This window comes from Acipenser ruthenus, chromosome 5, assembly GCF_902713425.1.
Source record: "Acipenser ruthenus chromosome 5, fAciRut3.2 maternal haplotype, whole genome shotgun sequence".
Lineage (NCBI taxonomy): Eukaryota > Metazoa > Chordata > Actinopteri > Acipenseriformes > Acipenseridae > Acipenser > Acipenser ruthenus.
The window spans coordinates 45,585,311-45,604,411 of NC_081193.1; the positions used below are offsets into that span (position 1 = coordinate 45,585,311).

The following is a 19,101-nucleotide window of genomic DNA, read 5'->3' on the forward strand; positions in this document are numbered from 1 at the left end:
AACTATCATTCACTTGGGCGGGACATCCTGTTTAAAACATATAATGATATGGAAAAAGGCGAATGGTTGTAGTATTGTGTTTGTGTGGTCACTGTGTTGCAAGTATAAATGCTTCGATAAAGGTAAGAAATTATTTGTATTTAGCTCGAGTAAATAACGTATTTCAGTTCATTAGCAGTACACTGAGGTTAAAATCCAGTTTGAGGCGGTTTAAACTTCCGAGATGTAGCGAGATGGGTCTTGTTCAAAACATTTCATGTTTGTGTCAAGGAAGCATTTAACGGATAGCGTTTTTGTTACATTTTTAGATGGCGGACCCTTAAGTTTTGTATTTTATTTGAACACCTACATATCAAATATCCATGTATGTCTGTCTATCAAAGTATTCATTGTTTGCATGTATATTCAATTTTTAAATATTATGAATAATAAATGCATATTTATAATAAAGAACCCTTATGGAAAAAAACACATGTGTTTCAAATGTGAAAACTCGGACTTTCTTTTCGGACTTTCTTGTGTGACTTTTCACATGTGGTTATTCACATGTCTATTTTCACATGCATATGTGAAATGTTTTGTAAGATTATTTAATGTTTGTATACAATTATTCTCCACAAATCAAGGTGAATATTTTTTCATCCTATTGTACCAGATATACATGCACACAAATTGACATTACACAGACGCACATTGCCACCAGATAAAGTGCTTTTTGTATATGTATTCCCATATATGAGTAACATAGACCAGACAATGTGAAATTTAATAATTTAATACTGTTGCAAAATTATAGGAACACATTTTAAATATAAACAAAAATACGTAATTAGGAAAAAAAAAGTCATTTTGATGTCCATTCTTACAAGATTCCATTTTATCTTGCAGCTTTTTTTTTTAAATGTCCTTTCATCCCTCAACTTTTGAGCCATGCAGGCTTTGATGGTTGTATCATCAGTATGAGGGAACCTGGTTTTCACATGATCTGCAAAACAACAATAGATTTAATAGTACTATATGTCAACAGGGGTTTCCATCCAATGACATGCTGGTTGGGTTGATTGGTCTCTCTAAATTGTCCTCCGAGTCTGAACCACCCTACGGTGTGTGTGTGTTGCCCTCCGTGGAGTCCTGTTTAGGGTGTAATTCCAAGCCCAATACAATAGTTGTATGTCAACATCACAGGGTCATATAAATAATAATAATTTTAAAAAAACATAATAAATCAAATAACAAAAGTAATAAATAACATTAAATACTTTAACTTTTTCTTACATAATAAATAATATTATTATAGCACAAAGGTAATATGTAAGTTGCATTGTATAGTTTATTTTATCCATTTAATTTTTAAATAAAAGTAGAGTATAAAAATTATAGTACAGAATTATATTTTATATTTGAAAGTATAGGAAAAAACTATCCTTTTTTGTGAAAACACAATATACCTATGTGGTGGATGGCACAATGTAAACTAATCAAGTGTGGTAGATAAAATGTTTTATGGACAAATTGTGCCTGAAATATACATTACCTATTATCAGCCTAACTTTCTAAGAATCCAGTGCCTGCCTGACGTCATTGCATTGGATGCCTTTTTTGCCAGTGACTGAGGACTCTGTTAATTGTTCTTTTGAGAACATTGCCCCCATCAGATTTCTTGTCATTTTTTTTATAGTCACTGGCCTGTCTTGCCTCTTGCTGGGCTATTGGATTCAATAAGCCATCTTTCTTCTGAAAAGCATTCATAAATAATAAAAACAGAACAATAAGAAACTAGAGATACAACATGCAAAACAAAAACCTGACCATGCAATACAAAATATTAACAAACACTAATCTAATAATAGTATATAGTAGTGAAACTGAAATTATCTTTGTAACAACAAAAAAACTAATTTGAAACTATGCATGATATTTCCTACCATACTGTGTGACATATTTCAAGTTATATCATGTGTAGTCTTCTATATAGTGGTTAAATAGTTTTTGTATTGTATTCATTAGAATTACAGAAAGCTATTTAATAATATGCAAAATTAAAACCAGGTGGCGGTGTGCTAAACTTATGAGTAGCATCAGTCGTCTCAAACATTTATTGTAGGATGTCATTCTTAGATTACTTACACTATCCCTGTTGCATGAAATCTCTGCATGTGTTGCAGAGTTGGCAACTGGATGCAACTGATTTGCTGCTTGTTCTGGTGAAGTTTCTGTAGGCCTGACTTTACTTGGTAGATGTTTCTGAACATACTACTTTACTGAAGCATCTATCAGTGCAGGTATGCCTACAAATACAAGAGCATTAACCTTGCTGTTTATTATATATTTTTATTATTGTTTATTTAGCAGATGCCCTTACCCAGGGCGACTTACAATTTTCACAAAATATACATATTACAGGAGTCATAATGCTTCACAATAACTACAGTCCAATATACATTAGATTCAGTCCTAAAAGGATCAAGTTTAACTAAGAACAATATACAATAACTTAAGTCCTAATAAGAGCAAGTACAATATACAGTAACATCAGTCCTAATAAGAGCAAGTACAATATATAGTAACATCAGTTCTAATAAGAGCAAGCTTAACTAATATAATTACATAATGTAGTACATGGTGCAATCAAGGGACAGTGCAAGTAGTATATATGGTGATAGTTACATTGGGGTTACATATCAATTCCAAGTGCAGTGGAGTCAATATATAGGCAGTAAGGTAACAAAAAAAAGTTATTGATTTATTTTAGTTGCATACCTTCTTGGAGTTGCATGTTCAGTTTAGCGAGTTGTTTTATTTTAATACTTTTTCTATGTAGCTCATCCTCCAGAGTTTCAATTTTTTTAAGGAGTCTATCTCTGCTAATCTGACCAGGATATCCATCATTAGTATTGCTAGCTGTTCTGTATTTCTCAAGCAATTCAGAATTAGCTTTGTGTACAGCAGCAACTTTGTTCTAAAAAATAAAATAACAAACAACATATATATTAATCACAAGTGGGGGAAAAAGCAATAATTTATCGTTTTTATAAAGTTCTACAGATTAATTTAACCTGCTTTATTATTTAGGACCGAAAAGCTATATTAACATAGCAAAAAAAAAAAAAAGTTTACACTTAACCTTTCATGTAATAGACGTCAGCCTATATGCAATAGTCAGGTGTTCCTTAAATCCAGTCCTTGAGGACTACAATCGAGTAGGCTTTCTATACTTCTTTAACACTGTGTCTGTTTAAAACCTAAGGGTAGTATGACCAGTTATAATCCAATAATTTATTATTAATGGTTGAGGCGGAATGACAGCCAGAACACTACCTTATTAGGTTTAGGAACACTGCAGATCCTGGGTCTTTTTTTGTGCCACTATCTCCTCATCAGAGCAATATTCTTCAGAAGTCTGCTCAGGTGAATACCTTACTGGCTGCTTTATGGCTCTCTGCCCCTTGCCACTCAGACTGTCATCTTTGATGTCATCTACTTGTGCATCTAACCACTCCTTTTCTTTTTTTAATTCATCTTAGGTTATCTGTAGGGATGAAAATGACAATTGAATAAGAAGGGTCTTATTGATTATCTTAGAAATAATTTTGTAACATTTTTTTATGGAATTCACATTAAGTAGGTAATAAAGTATTTGTGAGCAGGTAATAAGAAAAAATAAATTAAACATTAATTAAACAATTTTATTGAAGACATCTGAACATGTTAACACTGGACCTATATAGAAGCAATAGGAAGAAAATATATAGTAAATGTGTATACATTATATTATACATACAACCACTAATATGTAAACGATTGTAGCACTTTAAGTGTATGTGCTTTTTTTTATAAAAAAAAATATTTTAAAACAAAGTTTTTAAAAATACATAATATGGGGGGAGAAATAGATAAATACGAAAGCACTGTATGTGTTTGTAGCTGTGAAGTTGCTTCAGAACAGTACACAAGATAGCGTCTCAATTTACACATCAAACTGACTTAATGTCCTATCTAGTGTTTTATTTATATATATATATATATATATATATATATATATATATATATATATATATATGGCTACTTGTGCTGCCAGCAAGTTGGTTGGTCGAGGGGTGGAGCTAATAGGCGTAATTGTCCAGAAAATGGGGTTGGTTAATCCTGGTGTTGGGCGGAGTAAGATAGTCAAGGAAGAGAGCGAGTCAGTGCGATGTAACAAGAGTTTGTTGTCACAAATTGTTATTCATAATATTTGTTTATAAAAACCCTGTATTCACAAACTTAATGCGTCTGTCTAATTTATTAATCTATACAATTTATAGTTAAAACGTACTTACCACAGACGGCTAAGACTCGGGCCGGGTATGATTTCAATCCATCTTTTGGTTCCTTTTTTTTTTTTTTTATCCATGAATCAAGTCCAGTTCTCTCAGGATCAGAGAGGAGATTTTTGTCCTGTACAAATCTCTCTTCACTGATACTAATTTCCTTTGATTTGACCCAGAATATGAGAACATACCAGTGGTGTTTATTTTCTATTGCAGACATTTTAACTGTTTTAACCGTTAGAACTACAAAGAACATATCCTATTCAAATTGGGTCTCGAGGTCTGATCAGGCTAGAGCGAAAATACGTGGTGTTCTGTAAACTCATTGTAATAATACTAGGCTTATTTTAATGTATACTTGTATTCTTAGTTTTATTCTTTATTGTATCCATTATTGTAATTTTTTAACAAAAAAAACTGCAGTTTGGTTAATCAAATAAAAAAAGAAAATAAAAAATATAAAGAGAACATATACTGCAATTTAGAACATTATTTTTTTCAGAACACAACCCATTTTCACACTGATCCGTTTGGTACAGTGGCAGTGTGTTTCTAGAGTGGTTTTAAGAACTTGGAAAAGCAATGGGGCACACGTGGTTTAAGGTGCTCCAGGCAGGGAAACAAATTTATCTTAGACTGAATATACAGACTGTGTATGGGTTACTTTAAGACATACATATTTTGACACAGGTTGAAAATAACGTTATATAATATATATTAGTGTAGTTTTTGGTCTTTTGTAAACCACACTTTTATGCCCTAGGTAAGCAATTGTCTTTTAGTTCAGGATATGTTCAAGTACGTCAAGTACAACTTATTCTGTGACTATTTGGCAAAGCTTATTTGTATTGTTAAGGTCCTCCTTTTGTATTCTTAAGTAAGTAGCAGTATTTTGGTGGAGCACTGATTTTATAGACTTTTTTTTTTTTTTATAAATAAAATGCAGGTGAATATATTTCACTTGCACTTTTGGTTAATAGAAATCTGTACTTGAAATTGGGAATTAATTGTACAGTACATATCTACAGGAATTCCAGTATGTTAGATTGCAACATAGGTTGCAAGCGTTTTCATGTTCATTGAGTGCTAAAATTAAGAACATGTAACCAATATGGCTTCTCTTTAAAATGTTAATTGCAACATCATAGGAAATAAGCCAAGTGCTCTTGCATGAGGCTACGCATTTCAAATGGTTGTTGCATAATAAGTAGGGCTAAGGTTATTCAAAAGTCACGTTACTCATCACAGCTATGTTGATGTAAAAATAAGTCGATAGAGCCAGTGCTTGCATTTCACTTTTTCAGAATAGGGGGTGGGCTGGGCAGGGCAGGGCAGGACAGGGGAGGGGAGGGGAGGGGGATTTACCCACAGATCTCCAATTTTTGGGGGGATTAGGATTTTTTTTTTTGGGGGGGGGGGCAAATTAAAATAAAAACTGACACCTAATTAATTTCCAGCAGTTTTTATTTTACTTTTCCTGATCAAAACAGCGGGGTAAATATTATTTTTTTTATTTATTTATTTTTTCCCCCTCTGTAAATCGCCTCTGATTAAGGTGTCTGCTAAATGAATTAATAATAATAAAACAAGCAACAAAAAATAAAGATTAACGCGCGTGTGAATAGGATGGCAGGTGGTGACGTCAGGCCAGGAAATGAAGGCAACACAACAGCAGAATGGGGTATGAAATGTGCTGATGCACATATATTTTTTTTAATAAAAGGTTTTAACACAAAACAAAGAAACAATAGTGATAACAAGTATCATGCTGGTTGTTCCAGCATGAATAGCAATTGTTTTCTTTATTTTGTTTCTCTCTCTCTTGTTCTCCACCCGTTGCAGCCAAAGATGGCGGTCATTATAGTATTAACTGAGGGATTAACTAGCTGTTAATTATCTTATTATCCCTCGGTCACGTTTTGCATGGGTTTCATAATCTGCGTGTGTCAGCCAGTTAAACAATCAATAGCTGGCAGTCACGCATTCTCACGCTCGTCCTGCCAAATAATAAATCAAAACACTGCCTTTTTGTGGTCATATAAGATACATAATAAATAATACGAATACAAAATAATACAAAATATGCACAGGGGTGAGGAGTACCCTATCACTCACCCACAAGGCTCTCTGACTCCTTTACGCATGCATGGTTTGTCGGGACTCTCAGGTTTGCAGTTGTCTGTGTCCCCGGGACGCGCGTCTGGCAGTTTGACGTAGGCAGCCCCATCGCATATTTATTTTATTTATTTATTTATTTAAGTCATGCAGTTCATACAGCTGCATTGTGTGAGGTGCAATCTTCAGAGTGTTGGCAGGCTCATACTCTGTTGTTGTTGTTGTTGTTGTTGTTGTTACCGCTGTGGAGAACTGGAAAACATGAGCCTGGGAATTTCTTAGATCGGAACTGACTGAAGGACAGAACACTACACTGAGTTGTACCCCTTTCACGTGACCTCCTGTGTACGCTTGTGTTTTGCTGAAATCCATTTCAGGCTTTCTTGCTGACTGCTTCCCAAGCATAGGCAACTGTTTGAATAAGTAAGTTGGGTAGTTTGGGGAACTGGTAGAAAAATAGGCAGTATTTTAAGTTGGACCAAAAATGCATTATGATCTATGAATTTAATACGGCAATGAAATAGTAACACTTACTGTGAATGGAAAGATGTCTTCTCTTTCGTAATACAAACATCGATGTGTTACAACTTTTCTAAAATATGGGTGTTATGGATTGTTTCTGGTAAGAAAGGAGCGTTCACGTGTTATGAGCACTTAGGTGTAAGTTACAGAAGGCAATTGAATTAAAACATCTGAACGCATTCTATTCTTCTGGCAGGGATGTAATATCTTGTATTGTGGAGTAAAGTGAAATTGTATCAATGAGCACTACAATTAGTGAACTATCAAATACAATATCACTAAAATACAGTATTTATAGCAGATTTGGAGGGCCCTGACCCATATATTAGAATGCAATGGATGGTTAGCTAGTGTAAAGCACTTGCTTTAAACTATCTACTTTTGCAAGAAATAGATAAATGAGAGGGGTGTGTGTGTGTGTTAGTGAGAGTGTGGTGGCTGGCTGCCATCTTGGTGAAGAAGAAGCCTGTAACCAAGATGGCCACCATTTGCACAGCCACATGGTTGATTGTTTTATTTTTGAGAGAGTATTGGAGGGAGAAGAGAGTTGCCTGTACAAATACATTTGGATGGAAAAGTTCAAAATTGTATCACTGGCCACCGTCGTAAAAGCAGTTCAACCAGGGGACTAGCTGGTTTCTACAGACCTGAAGGATGCCTACTTCCATATCTCCATACAGAAGGATTTCAGGAAATACCTATAGTTTGCCATCAAGGACTGCCAGTACCAGTTCAAAGTACTTCCTTTCGGTATCTCCATAGCACCCAGGGTATTCACCAACATAATGGATGAAGTAGCAGCACATCTGCTACTTCATAGTCGTTAACCTTCCTGGCGGCACAATTCAACACAATCTCAGGAGTGTATCTCACGGAAGAGAAGGTGAACACCATTCATCAAAAGTCTATTCAGCATAGGAGCCAAGCTAACAAAGGGTTTTCAACTATTTTTGGGTCACATAGCATCATCACCTGGTAAGAGACACAAGGCTACACATTAGACACACACAGAGGTGTCTCCTTTCATCATGAAATCCAACCCTTCCAGACTCCCACCTCATCAAGGTTCCACTAGGGGCTGCAACAGAGGCAAGATGGTGGAGACTCTCACCTCAGGTGAAGATGGAGCTACAGCTGTCCCAACTACCTCTAACACTTAGCCTGTATACAAACACCTTGCTACTAGGGTAGGGAGCACACTTATCAGAAAACCAGGTCCAAGGCTCTTGGTCACCAAGACTAAAACACCTCCATATAAACCATCTGGAACTGTTAGCAATGTATCTAGTACTGAAACAATGTGCACCATTTAACAAAAAGGCAGCACTGGTTGTCAGTAAGAACACCACAGCTGTAAACTACATAAACCACCAAAGAGACACAAAATCATGGACACTGTGCTTTCTAGCCATAAGAATCTGCAACTGGTGCAGGACACAGGACATCACTATTCAGATAACATGCATACCCAGACTCGCAGACCTGCTGAGCAGAGAAATGCTGCCTTATGAGTGGAAGATTCAACCAGAAGTATTACAAGATATATTCAGAAAATTAGGGCACCCAAAAATAGACCTATTTGCCACAAAACTGTCACTGTTTTGCTCCCATTTCCAGCAAAAAGCAGCCATGGCATGACGGTCTTTCCATTTCAAAGTCAAATATCTTAATGTATGTGTACCATCCCAGTGGTGCTCAGGAAAGCAGAGACAAAGCCACTCTCATTCTGGTAGCCCTTTACTGGGCCAAGAGGTTCTAGTTCTTGGAGGTCCTGGAAATAGCAGAGGAGAGACCTGTGCACTTACCGGTGAACCGCAATTTGCTGACTCAAAATGAGGGGAAGATGCTGCACAACAGTCCTTCATGGTTACAGCTAGCTGCCTGGAGAGTGAACGGCAAAAACTAACAAATCAGGGGCTATCTGAACAAGTAGTCAATATCTTACTTGCTTCAAAATAAAACCTCCACTTTTCAAGCCTATATAGGAAAATGGAGAGAGTTTGCTCTGGTGCAGCTCAAAACATCTGTTCTTCACAGAACTATCAATAAAAGAGCATCAGGACAGCTTTTTGTGTCTTAACTCACAAACTCGGGGCAAACCTCTGTCAAAACAGACCATTACTAGGTGGATCACATCCTGTATTGAGTTTTGTTCTAAACTTGATAAAAGAAAACCTGTTCCAGGACCTATCAAAACCCACTCGGTAAGAGGAGTGGCTACTACTTGGGCAAAATTAAAATCTAATTGGGCAAATTACCTAATTTAATATAAAAATATGGGAGGGTAAATGTTTGTCTTTTGTGTAACTACTGTTATCGTGCAGCTTTCTTAAACTGGGTTTTCACAAAGCTTTTAGGTTGTGTTGAAGGACCGCAACTGCAACCTGCTTCCTGCAGCCACCCAAAAAAAATTAATAAAAAAAGCACGGGAAACCAAACAAAAACCCAGACATAGCATTACAGGAATGTAAGCTTTCGGACATGTTTCCATTTAAAGAAAAAAAAAAAAAAACTTTTTTGCTCACCCTTTTGTATGCCGTACCATGGTTTGGCCATGCACTTCCTGTAGCATGAGGTATTTGTATGCTACATCACATTCTCAGGACAATGCAGAGATAATTTGGAGTTTCTAAACTGCATGGAAACCCTGCCATAGTTACCCGGTAGACAAGTTCAAAATGTAAGTTAATTTGATGTAGGACAAACTGTTTCATCTAAGGGGTAAGAGGTTATGCAAGATTTACTTTTTTAAATGATGGTTGGTGGACATTTTGAGTCTTGACACATGTCTAATTGTGTTTGTTGTAGTATATTAAAAGGGGGTAAAAAAAACTTTGCCAATTTTAACCTAGATATAGACTGTTTTATTGTTGTGACCAATAAATTGTGTTTCATGTTCCATTACATATTACTACCTTTTTTATTAGTTTATTGTTGCACATAATAAGATTTATTTGTTGTAGACTCTATATATTGCAGTAAAATATTAACAGGAACAATTGATGATATTCTCAATTTGTTTGTTTACAGGTGCACTCATTCCATATTTGCTTGAGATCTGCGACCATGGCTTGTACTCTGGTCACTTTTCAAGTGAGGGGAACAACATCTCCAGGTAAGGTGGGCTACGTAATCTAAAGACAAAAGCCTCATAGACTATCATTGGTTGTAGACACACACATACTTTTTTTTTTTTTTTTTTTTAAAGTACATGTACTAGAAAGTAACTTGCAGTGCAACATGCATTGTTAAAGTGAAACGTGTAGTGTGAATTTACTACTTTAATTTTATTCAAAGAAACAGTGAATGTTGTAGATCAGAGTACTGTACGTACTTTGTTGTTTTCCTCAATACAGTTCCCTAAAATGTAACAAAGCCTACTATTAAGTTTAAAATGACATTGTGTTGCTTGCACTTTCACAACTTTTCATCTTGAATTAATCTCTCTCTATAACATATAATACAACCCAGCAGTCTGCACTAACTCAAAGGACTTCTTTGCTCTTCGGACACGGGGAGAGTGTTAAGCAGTACAGGGCAGACGAACACTCCAGAGTCTTAAAGATTCAAATAAGGGAGCTTGTGCTATCAACAGTAAAAACGGCAGAAAGGTTTGATGCTTGAGAGAGAGAGAGAGGAGCCAGAGATGGTGTTAAATCCAGTAGGTCTTAAAAGAGAGACATCAGTAACCAGCCAGGTTTATTATTTTGGAGGTGTGGGTCAATGCTGACAGTGACTAAATAAATACAGTACCTGTAAATAATAAACCGTTGAATTTGAGAACTGCAATCCCTGTCTCTCCCTGTCTCCTTCTGTCTTCATTTTCACACAACGTTACACTGGTGTTCAGAAGTGGGATTATGGAGCACACACCTGTGAGAGTGAAGGCAGAGTAGGACATTTTGCCACCGCTAAGTGTAGCCCATCTGTGGCAGAGCCTGGAGCAACTTGCCGCTGAGCTGGAAACTGCCACCAAACGATGGGCCCGAGACGGTACAAGGGTGAGGAGGCGAGATCAGAGAAGGTGACGTCAACACACAACAGGGCAGGGCGACATGAGGATGGAGGGAGCGACCACGGATGTGACGTCCGTGCGAGGTGGGGAAAGACCTGAAAATGTAAACAATAATGGCGCCGCCCATATTGCAACACCAAAACAAACCGGTGAGCCCCATTTTGAAGATTATGGACAGCTGGACTGCAGTGCAGCATCGAGCAAGCTAGTTAAGCCCTGAGATGGGCCCCGCGCCGATTGCGGGAGGGTACAAGAGCTAGGGGAGGTGAAGAGGCTGTGAGGAGAACTGGAATGATGGCATGGCCCGGCGATGTGGAGATTCCGGGGTTTGATGCGACAGGCAGCTGGGAGGCCTTTGCCATGCAGCTTGCAATATTGGCACAGCTGCATGACTTGACCGACAGCGAGAAGGCCAGCCAGCTGACAGCTGCGCTGAGGGGCGAGGTGCAGCTTGTCCTCCTGAACCTCTCCCCCGACTGCCTGGGAAGTTTACCAGTCCCTGAGCGAAGCACTAGCAAGATGGTTTGGCAATTTATCTGACCCAGAGGGCCTGAAGCTGCAATTAAGGCGTCACAATTGAGAGTCCTGGGTGTTCACAGAGATGTGCAAGCAGTTGAACATCCACAAGACCCGCACCACTCTACTCCACCCTCCAGAGTGATGGTCTCGTGGAGCGGTTCAACTGTACTCTCGCAGTCCAACTCGCGATCAGTACCTCCAATAACCAGCGCGACTGGGACACTTGCCTGCCTCTGGTTCTGCTGGCCTGCCGGACAGCAGTACAAGATTCAACCTCCTGCACTCCTGCTTTGCTCATGTTGGGACGTGAGCTCCGGACTCCAGCTGCATTGATGTTTGGCTGGACGCCGGGCGCCCCAATTGAGCCCCCAGGTCCAGAGTTAGCCAGGAGGCTACAGGACCGTCTGGCAATGGCTCACTCTTTTGCCAGAGACCAACTGATGGCTGCAGATTCTCAGCAGAAGCGGAACAATGACACCCGGGCACGGGAGACATTTTGAAGACTTGGAGCTTGTGTGGGTCTACAGCTCCCAGCGGAAGAGGGGCCTCTGTCCCAAACTCGACAGCCACTGGCTTGGGCCATGCCGGGTCCTGGAGAGGATCGACGAGGTGGTCTGCAGGGTTCAACTACCTCCCAGAGGGCGACAGGTGGCACTCCACCGAGACCGGCTGGCCTCTTACAGAGGACAGGACCCCCCAGAACCTGACCCAGCAGCTCCTGTCTCCCCCTTGCCTGACATTCCCCTTTCCCCACTTACTCCCCCTTTCATCCCTGTTTCTCCCCTACCTGGAAGTTCCAGTTCTCCCAGGACTGACAGTCCGCCAGCCACGGCAGCTGGTGGCCCAGTGCCTTAATGCCGGCGCAGACTCCCAGGTTGTTTTCAGGACTTTGGTCCCCTCAGGACTCGGGACTCTGAGGGAGGAGCGGTCTAACAACCCAGCAGTCTGCACTAACTCAAAGGACTTGTTTGCGCTTCGGACACGTGGAGAGTGTTAAGCAGCACAGGACAGGCAAACGGAAGAGACTTAAATCATGCCGGATTCCATAATAGACGGGTTCCGGATTGTAGATGGTTTCATTAATTTCAATAAGGATTTGGTAGGGACCCAGAAACCATGCTGAATTATACAGAATGCCAGTATGTAGAGGGGCTGGATTAGACAGGTTTTACTGTATATTGTGAAATTCATATTAGCCTGTGCTAAGTGTATACATGTTGTTAAAGTATTGCCCTCAATAAATTTAAGTTTTCTTGTAAACTTCTTTTTTTTATTAGTTGTTTTATGCAATCGTAATGTATTTATTTCCCTAGGTGAATTTTTAGCGGTTTGTGGCAGCTGTGCGGATCTTGGAAGCTGGTTTCCAAATAAAGCTGTGCTCCTAGAGCAAGATGCAGATGATTGGTAAGCGTGTGCTGTTAGCCGGCCGCTTTTTTTTTTTTTTTTTTCCCCCACACTGCAGACTCACCATGCAGCCACTCAGAGCTACAGTGTCAGAGGACAACACAGCTTACAGGCAAGCCCGCAGGCATTCGGCCAGACTACAGGGGTTGCTGGTGCATAGTGAGCCGAGGACACCCAGGTTGCGCTCGGCCAATTGAGAGCCGCCCCCTGCCTCGCAGCATTTTCTCAACAAAATGTCACAAAAGTCTCACAACCAATGGGTCATCGTTAGGCGAAAGTGGTGGCTGCTCAAATACTACAAGACATACTAATTAAATATTACTTGGAGTTACTTGTGGAATAATTAAATGAAAAATAGTATAACAAATATTCAGCAGTCATTAAAAATCATCATAATGAATGCACAATATCGTACATTTCCATAAGTCGTCCCAACCCTAATTACAGGTACATTATTTAAACAGTTGTAGCAACACATGGGGACGTGTAATTCTATATTTTTCAGAACCCTGCTGCTTACTCTAACGTTTGATAAAGGTATAATATGACAAATGAAACTGCAAACTGTTTATTTGTAATGTTATTTGTATTTTGAAATTGAACCAAATTAAAGTAACTGCATCTGTTTCTAAACAGTCTGATGTGCTTTAGTGTTAACCTATACATTTTCATGAAAAAAATCTCTTTTATCCCTGATTTGGTTAATCAAATCAAACTATGTTTTTCTCCAGTTATTCCATGAATTTATATTTGGCTAAAAATCATTTGTCAACTGTAAATTTAATGAAGAACTGCATGTTACAGTAGTAAAGACCATGTATTGTTGAAAGATTAAAACAAAAAAAAATCCAACTTTCTTTAACAGCACACTGTGGAAAAAAGCAGTCCCTGTTCCAAGAGGGGAACCTTCAACCTATCGTTATTTTAAAGGCTTTTTTCTCAAGTCTAAGGTGAGATGCCCCGAGATGTGTGGAATCTGTTGTCAGTGTATTTGTGTTTTGAGCCACCTGAGGATAATGGCAAATAATCATTAGAATATATAGTTTTGTGAATTTTATTATTATTTTAAAACCTGTACAATTCAGATTAATCTAATACAGATGTTCCTTTTTTGTGTATGACCCTTGAAGATTCTGGGTGGCTCCTGAAAAACTAGGCTACTAATTTTACCCATTCCCACAATCCCTGTTACCTGAAATCTGCTGCATTACATGTAACAAAGAATGTCAATACATTTATTATGCTAATCACTGCATTTGCAGTTACAATGCTAAGTTTGTTTCATATTTAAAATATATAATTTTATCCATTTCAGCAACAAGTCTATATCTAGTTTAGAAACGTACACATGAAGGCATATTATTCTGGTGTACAAGAGACAATATTGTGTAATATACCTGTGGCAAATGTATTATTGAATTCTATGCCTTTGGAGTTACAAGTTGGCTGCTAATCTGCATATGAAAATGTATAGACTTTTTTTTTTTTAATAAATGTTTTATATGATTAATTAAATGCTTTACCAATAAGCACAGTATTCTTTTCCTGTGTCCAGTAGGGATTCAGATTACAAAGTTGTGTTTTATTTATTTTTTTTTTTTTGTGTTTGTGTGTTTTTAATATAGAAATTATCCGTTCAGCACAGGTTGGCTGATTTGAATTGTATCTATGACTTTTGATATTGAAGCGCTGTTCTAAATGTATTTACTGAAGTCTGCAGTAATTAAACTTCATATGCAATCAAGAACGAGGCCTTGATGAGTTTTACAGTTTTTGATCCCCTCCCCCATCTGAAACCTGCTCCTCACTCCCTGCCCCAGAATAACTCTGGAAGCAGAATAAAATAGAAAACGCCTATAAAAATGTAAACTGTTTTAAAATCCATTTATGCATTTCAGTACACTTTACCTATTGCTTGATGAGAAGCAAATAAACCTATTCCTACATTTTTTTTTTTTTAAATGGCACAATAAATAACTAAAAGAAAAAAAAAATTAAATACAAAAATTGTTCACTTGGATGATGTAGCTAGTTGGCATTTAAGTGGGCCAATTTACAGATGTTGACTATTGCAAGAATTAAATTAAATACAAAAATTTGAATTGCTTGAGTAATGCAATTTTCAGATCTCTGCTCACCACAACTGAGTTATTTGTGAATACAGCAGTTCAAATTATTTTGGTTGGATACTAAAATGCTTTTATTAATATTTAACGTTGGAATTGCAGAATGCAGGTGATCCATGTCCAGTCATAGTCAATAAGTGGGAGACCCATCAACATCCACGAGCATTGAATCCTTCAGGTATAACGATGCACGGTTTTGGTAAAGGTGTACAATAAGCACCTCCTGATTTATCCCGATATTTAAAACCAGTTCCACATTAAGCATACCTTTTTAAAGTAAACTAGAAGAAAACGCCTCCCACATGTTGATGTGGGTTAAATAATAGATTGGGGAGGAGGGGGACTACCACAGAATATCAGTGAATAATCTACAGTTGATCCTTAACCAGTATAACACACAGTAATTTAATCTGGCGGTTAATAGGATTACTGTGACAAAAAAAAAAAAAAAAATCAAATTGTACTGTTAACTACGGTGGGAGGGTCAAATGAAGGTCTGGGTTATTTTTTTCTTTATTTATTTGTTTGTCTTGGCTCAGTACAGGCTTCTCTGATCAACAGACAGCTGTTGAGTTTCAGATAAAGGATGTGCACAGTTTCCCCTTTTCTCTCCTTTGTGTATGTTGGGACATTGCACCAGTACTACTTTTAAATATTCTTAACTGAAGCTATCATTAGTAAGAAAAGTAAGTTTAGTGTGTGTTAAGGTATCAACCTCTTGAGGAGCACTGATTGTTCCAGAGAAACTTTTAAGTCACACCTTTGTTTTCCCCTTACAGAAAAATGAGGGCTTTCGTTAGGAAATCTGTAACTAATATTTCAAATCTTATAAATGGTTCTTTTGAGCTTATCTTGTGTTGGGTTTAAATATATTTCTTATGTAATTTTAAAATGTGAAGCAACCTTATCTGTGTTTTAATGCGAAAAACGTTGTTGGCAAAGTTTCTGTGACCCTTTATTTTAAAGGGGTTAGCTTTGCGACCCATGAAATGTCCTTTTGACATTTTTGGAATCTACAGTAACATACTGGTACAGTATGCTCTTTATGTTGATGCAACTTCTATAGATGTGTGTGGGGGGTGTGTGTGTTTTTTTTTTCCTAAACTGACCCTTCTAATACCTGTATTCGTACATTCTAGAACCAGAGCTGCTTGTTGATGATGGGGAGTTTGGTTTTTCTAGTAAGTAATTTTTAGTCTGTCACAATTCATTGTTTTGTAGAACTTGCAGGATTCAGAATTGTTTGTGTAGGCTGTTTCCATTTAATATTTGATTGGTATAGAACTACAGCTAAATAAAAATAGGTACATTTTTTATTCTGTTTACTTATTACAAAGTTAGTCATATAATGCATCTTTAATAAGTGCTAATACTTGTATGATATATTCTTTGCAGTTTTAAAAGTTTTTTTTTTTTTTTTTTTTTAAGATGACATTGAGTGTGTAGATTCAGGATGGTTAACATTTCAGACTGAAATTCGGCTGCGACTTCATTACTCTGCAAAGCCTCCAGTATCAATTTCAAAAAAGAAGTTTAAGAAATCCAGGTTTAGGTAAGTTTAACCATTTCATGTCTTTCCCACTCACAACTGTTTTACTGCTTTGAGTTAGTAAAAATCACACTTCCCAGTCTCACGAAACTACGTAGGGTGAAGCTGACATTGGAAGGTTGTGAAGACGACGACGATGACGATGATGAGAGACTGTCCCCATCCTTCTGGCATAAAATGACAACCACTCTGGGAATCTCTTTAATCAGCAATGATAACTACAAGTCCCGACACTCCCAGCCGGAGTTTGGTTATGCTTTAGAACCCAACCTTTGGACTGAGTACAGCATCCATACCATGGATCCAGATAACTTGGAATTGACATTTGAGTTTTTTGAGGTACATATTTCTTGTATCTTAAATTTGTGTTCTCGCATATTTTCAGAAATCAATTTATTAACTAATAAATACACTGGAAGTGGTGATATTTGTTAATCATGGCATTTTTTAAAAGATCCAAACAATTTTGATTAAAACCGTTAATATTTTTAGCTTGAGAGCAAATTGGTTATATTGCCGCTGACTTGATTTTGTCATTTATAATGTGAATTCTTGATTCTGAATGTTACTGGTTGATCAATACATTTTGCTTTTTGATCTTCAGGAAGATTTGAGTAAGGCAGTAGTTCAGGGAGATGCAATGCCGGGCCACGTGGGAACTGCTTGCCTGTTGTCTTCGACGTTTGTAGACACTGGTAAAAACAAAGGATTTGTCACACTTCCCATCATGGGCAGGAACTCCAGACAGACAATTGGAAAAGTGAGAGGTATAATTCTTACTGTTGGCATTTTTCCCAAACCACTGCATCATGTAAATGCAAGCATTTATAAAAATAGTTCTCTTACAGCAAAATTGGGTTGGCAAACATGGTAAAAGTAAAATTCTATTTAAGAAATTATGAATATGCTTACGTTTAATGTAGTTTAGAACTTTTTTTATATTGCAGTCTGACATATACTGAGGTTAACATGAAACTTAATGTTTACCTAAAAAAATCACACATTTTCATTTCCTTTACTGTTACTTTCACTTCTAAAGGCCTGGGTTTCAGTCTAGGTCAGGTAATGAATTAAATGAGTATGGTGGTCTCTCCTTAGCCCTCCAGTGTGCATCAGTCGCATCACAAACCGAAAGACAGTTGGCAGCTTGAGAGGCTATATTCATGTGACTGGGTATCCTTAACCCTTTGCAGACTGAGAATTCTATGTTTTTGAGGGCTGACTGACATGACTTAGCTTTGAGGCATGTATCAAATCAAATATCTACTTGAAGTATACAGTATTATACATTTCTAAGAAGCTGCTGTTCTGCAGATTATTTATTAAATACATAATGTTTTCATTATATGATCAAGTATACCCTACATTGGCCTAGTTTTGAATGTGAAACAGTTAAAAGAATACACTTGAAAATATTATGAATTTTTAGAAATGTCCTCAACTCCTCATACATGTAATTTTCTGGTCTCCTACTTAAAATATGTAGTTATCAGTGGTAGCCACAAACCTCAGGAACTAGAATCTAAAATATTTTTTAATATCATGTATGGTCTTGATTTTACACAATTGTTTGACAGGTGCACGTTTTTATCTTTTTGAGATGTGATTGGCAGGGTTTTAGCTTATTACTTGAGTTAGTGTATCCTTTTAAAGCATAGTGTTATACCTTTTTGAAAAGCTGAGTGTTTGTAGAACCTGAAAATACCAAGGGTTACTCTCTGACATTAAGTAAAATCTAAATTTTTACCCAAGCAAAAACAAAATTAGAAAAAACACACAATTCTTTTTTTAAATTGCTTTAAAAATATTTAATTCATAACAAATGTCATCAGTATACTTTAGAATAATTTAGAATATGAATGTCTGAGCAACAGACATTCATGACTCTCTGCGCACCACTGGTCTACGGTAATCTTGAGTAAACACTTTAATTATAGATACTGAAATGCTGCACTGTGTCCAAAACTGTATTGGTTAGGGACTTCAGTAAAATACATTAGTTTGCCATGCCTGAAGTTTGTTATGCAGATATTTCACTACAGTGTTTATAAACATTTTGGGCAATTTTTTATATGCTGTCATGTAGTTCTTTGTACTTGTTGAACGCAGTGTGGTTGCTGAATCGCTCGGCAGGAAAAAAAAAAAAAAAACCTTGCTCAAAAATAAAATAAAAGGGGGCTCCTGAGTGGCACATCCAGTAAAGGCACTCCGCATAGAGTGCAGGATGCGTCCTATAGCCTGGAGATCGCCGATTTGGGTCCTGGCTATTCCACTGCCGGCCGTGGACGGGAGTTCCCAGGGGGGCGGCGCACAATTGGCCAAGCAACGCCCGGGGGTGGGGAGGTCTTAGGTCGGCCAGGGTGTCCTCGGCTCACCACGCACCAGCGACCCCTGTAGACTGGCCGGGCACCTGCCTGTAAGTTGCCCAGAGCTGCGTGATCCTCTGACGCTGTAGCTCTGAAGGTAGCTGCATAGTAGGCCTGCAGAGTGAAAAGAAGTAGACGGCTGACAACACATGTTTCGGAGGACGCGTGTGCTCGT

At 37.8% G+C, this 19,101-nt stretch overlaps 1 protein-coding gene and 1 long non-coding RNA gene across 3 annotated transcripts in view; one reads left to right on the top strand and one right to left on the bottom strand.

Moving 5' to 3' along the window:
* Positions 1 to 19,101, top strand: part of LOC117403129 (glycerophosphocholine phosphodiesterase GPCPD1-like) — a 35,847-nt gene continuing 16,746 nt past the window's right edge. The window contains exons 1-9 of one of the 2 annotated variants that reach the window (XM_034005146.2): positions 1 to 122; positions 9,978 to 10,062; positions 12,795 to 12,885; positions 13,751 to 13,835; positions 15,114 to 15,189; positions 16,151 to 16,192; positions 16,440 to 16,563; positions 16,641 to 16,899; positions 17,165 to 17,327. In XM_034005146.2, coding sequence (XP_033861037.2) covers positions 63 to 122; positions 9,978 to 10,062; positions 12,795 to 12,885; positions 13,751 to 13,835; positions 15,114 to 15,189; positions 16,151 to 16,192; positions 16,440 to 16,563; positions 16,641 to 16,899; positions 17,165 to 17,327 — 985 coding nt within the window. In that variant the 5' untranslated portion in view covers positions 1 to 62. The remainder of the gene's footprint in view (positions 123 to 9,977; positions 10,063 to 12,794; positions 12,886 to 13,750; positions 13,836 to 15,113; positions 15,190 to 16,150; positions 16,193 to 16,439; positions 16,564 to 16,640; positions 16,900 to 17,164; positions 17,328 to 19,101) is intronic. The other variant, XM_034005147.2, reaches the window with a different exon arrangement.
* LOC131737134 (uncharacterized) lies at positions 830 to 2,849 on the bottom strand. Its single transcript, XR_009328706.1, has 4 exons — positions 2,761 to 2,849; positions 2,128 to 2,288; positions 1,535 to 1,734; positions 830 to 985 (listed from the first exon to the last, which is right to left on the bottom strand). It is a non-coding gene; the product is annotated as an uncharacterized LOC131737134 (long non-coding RNA).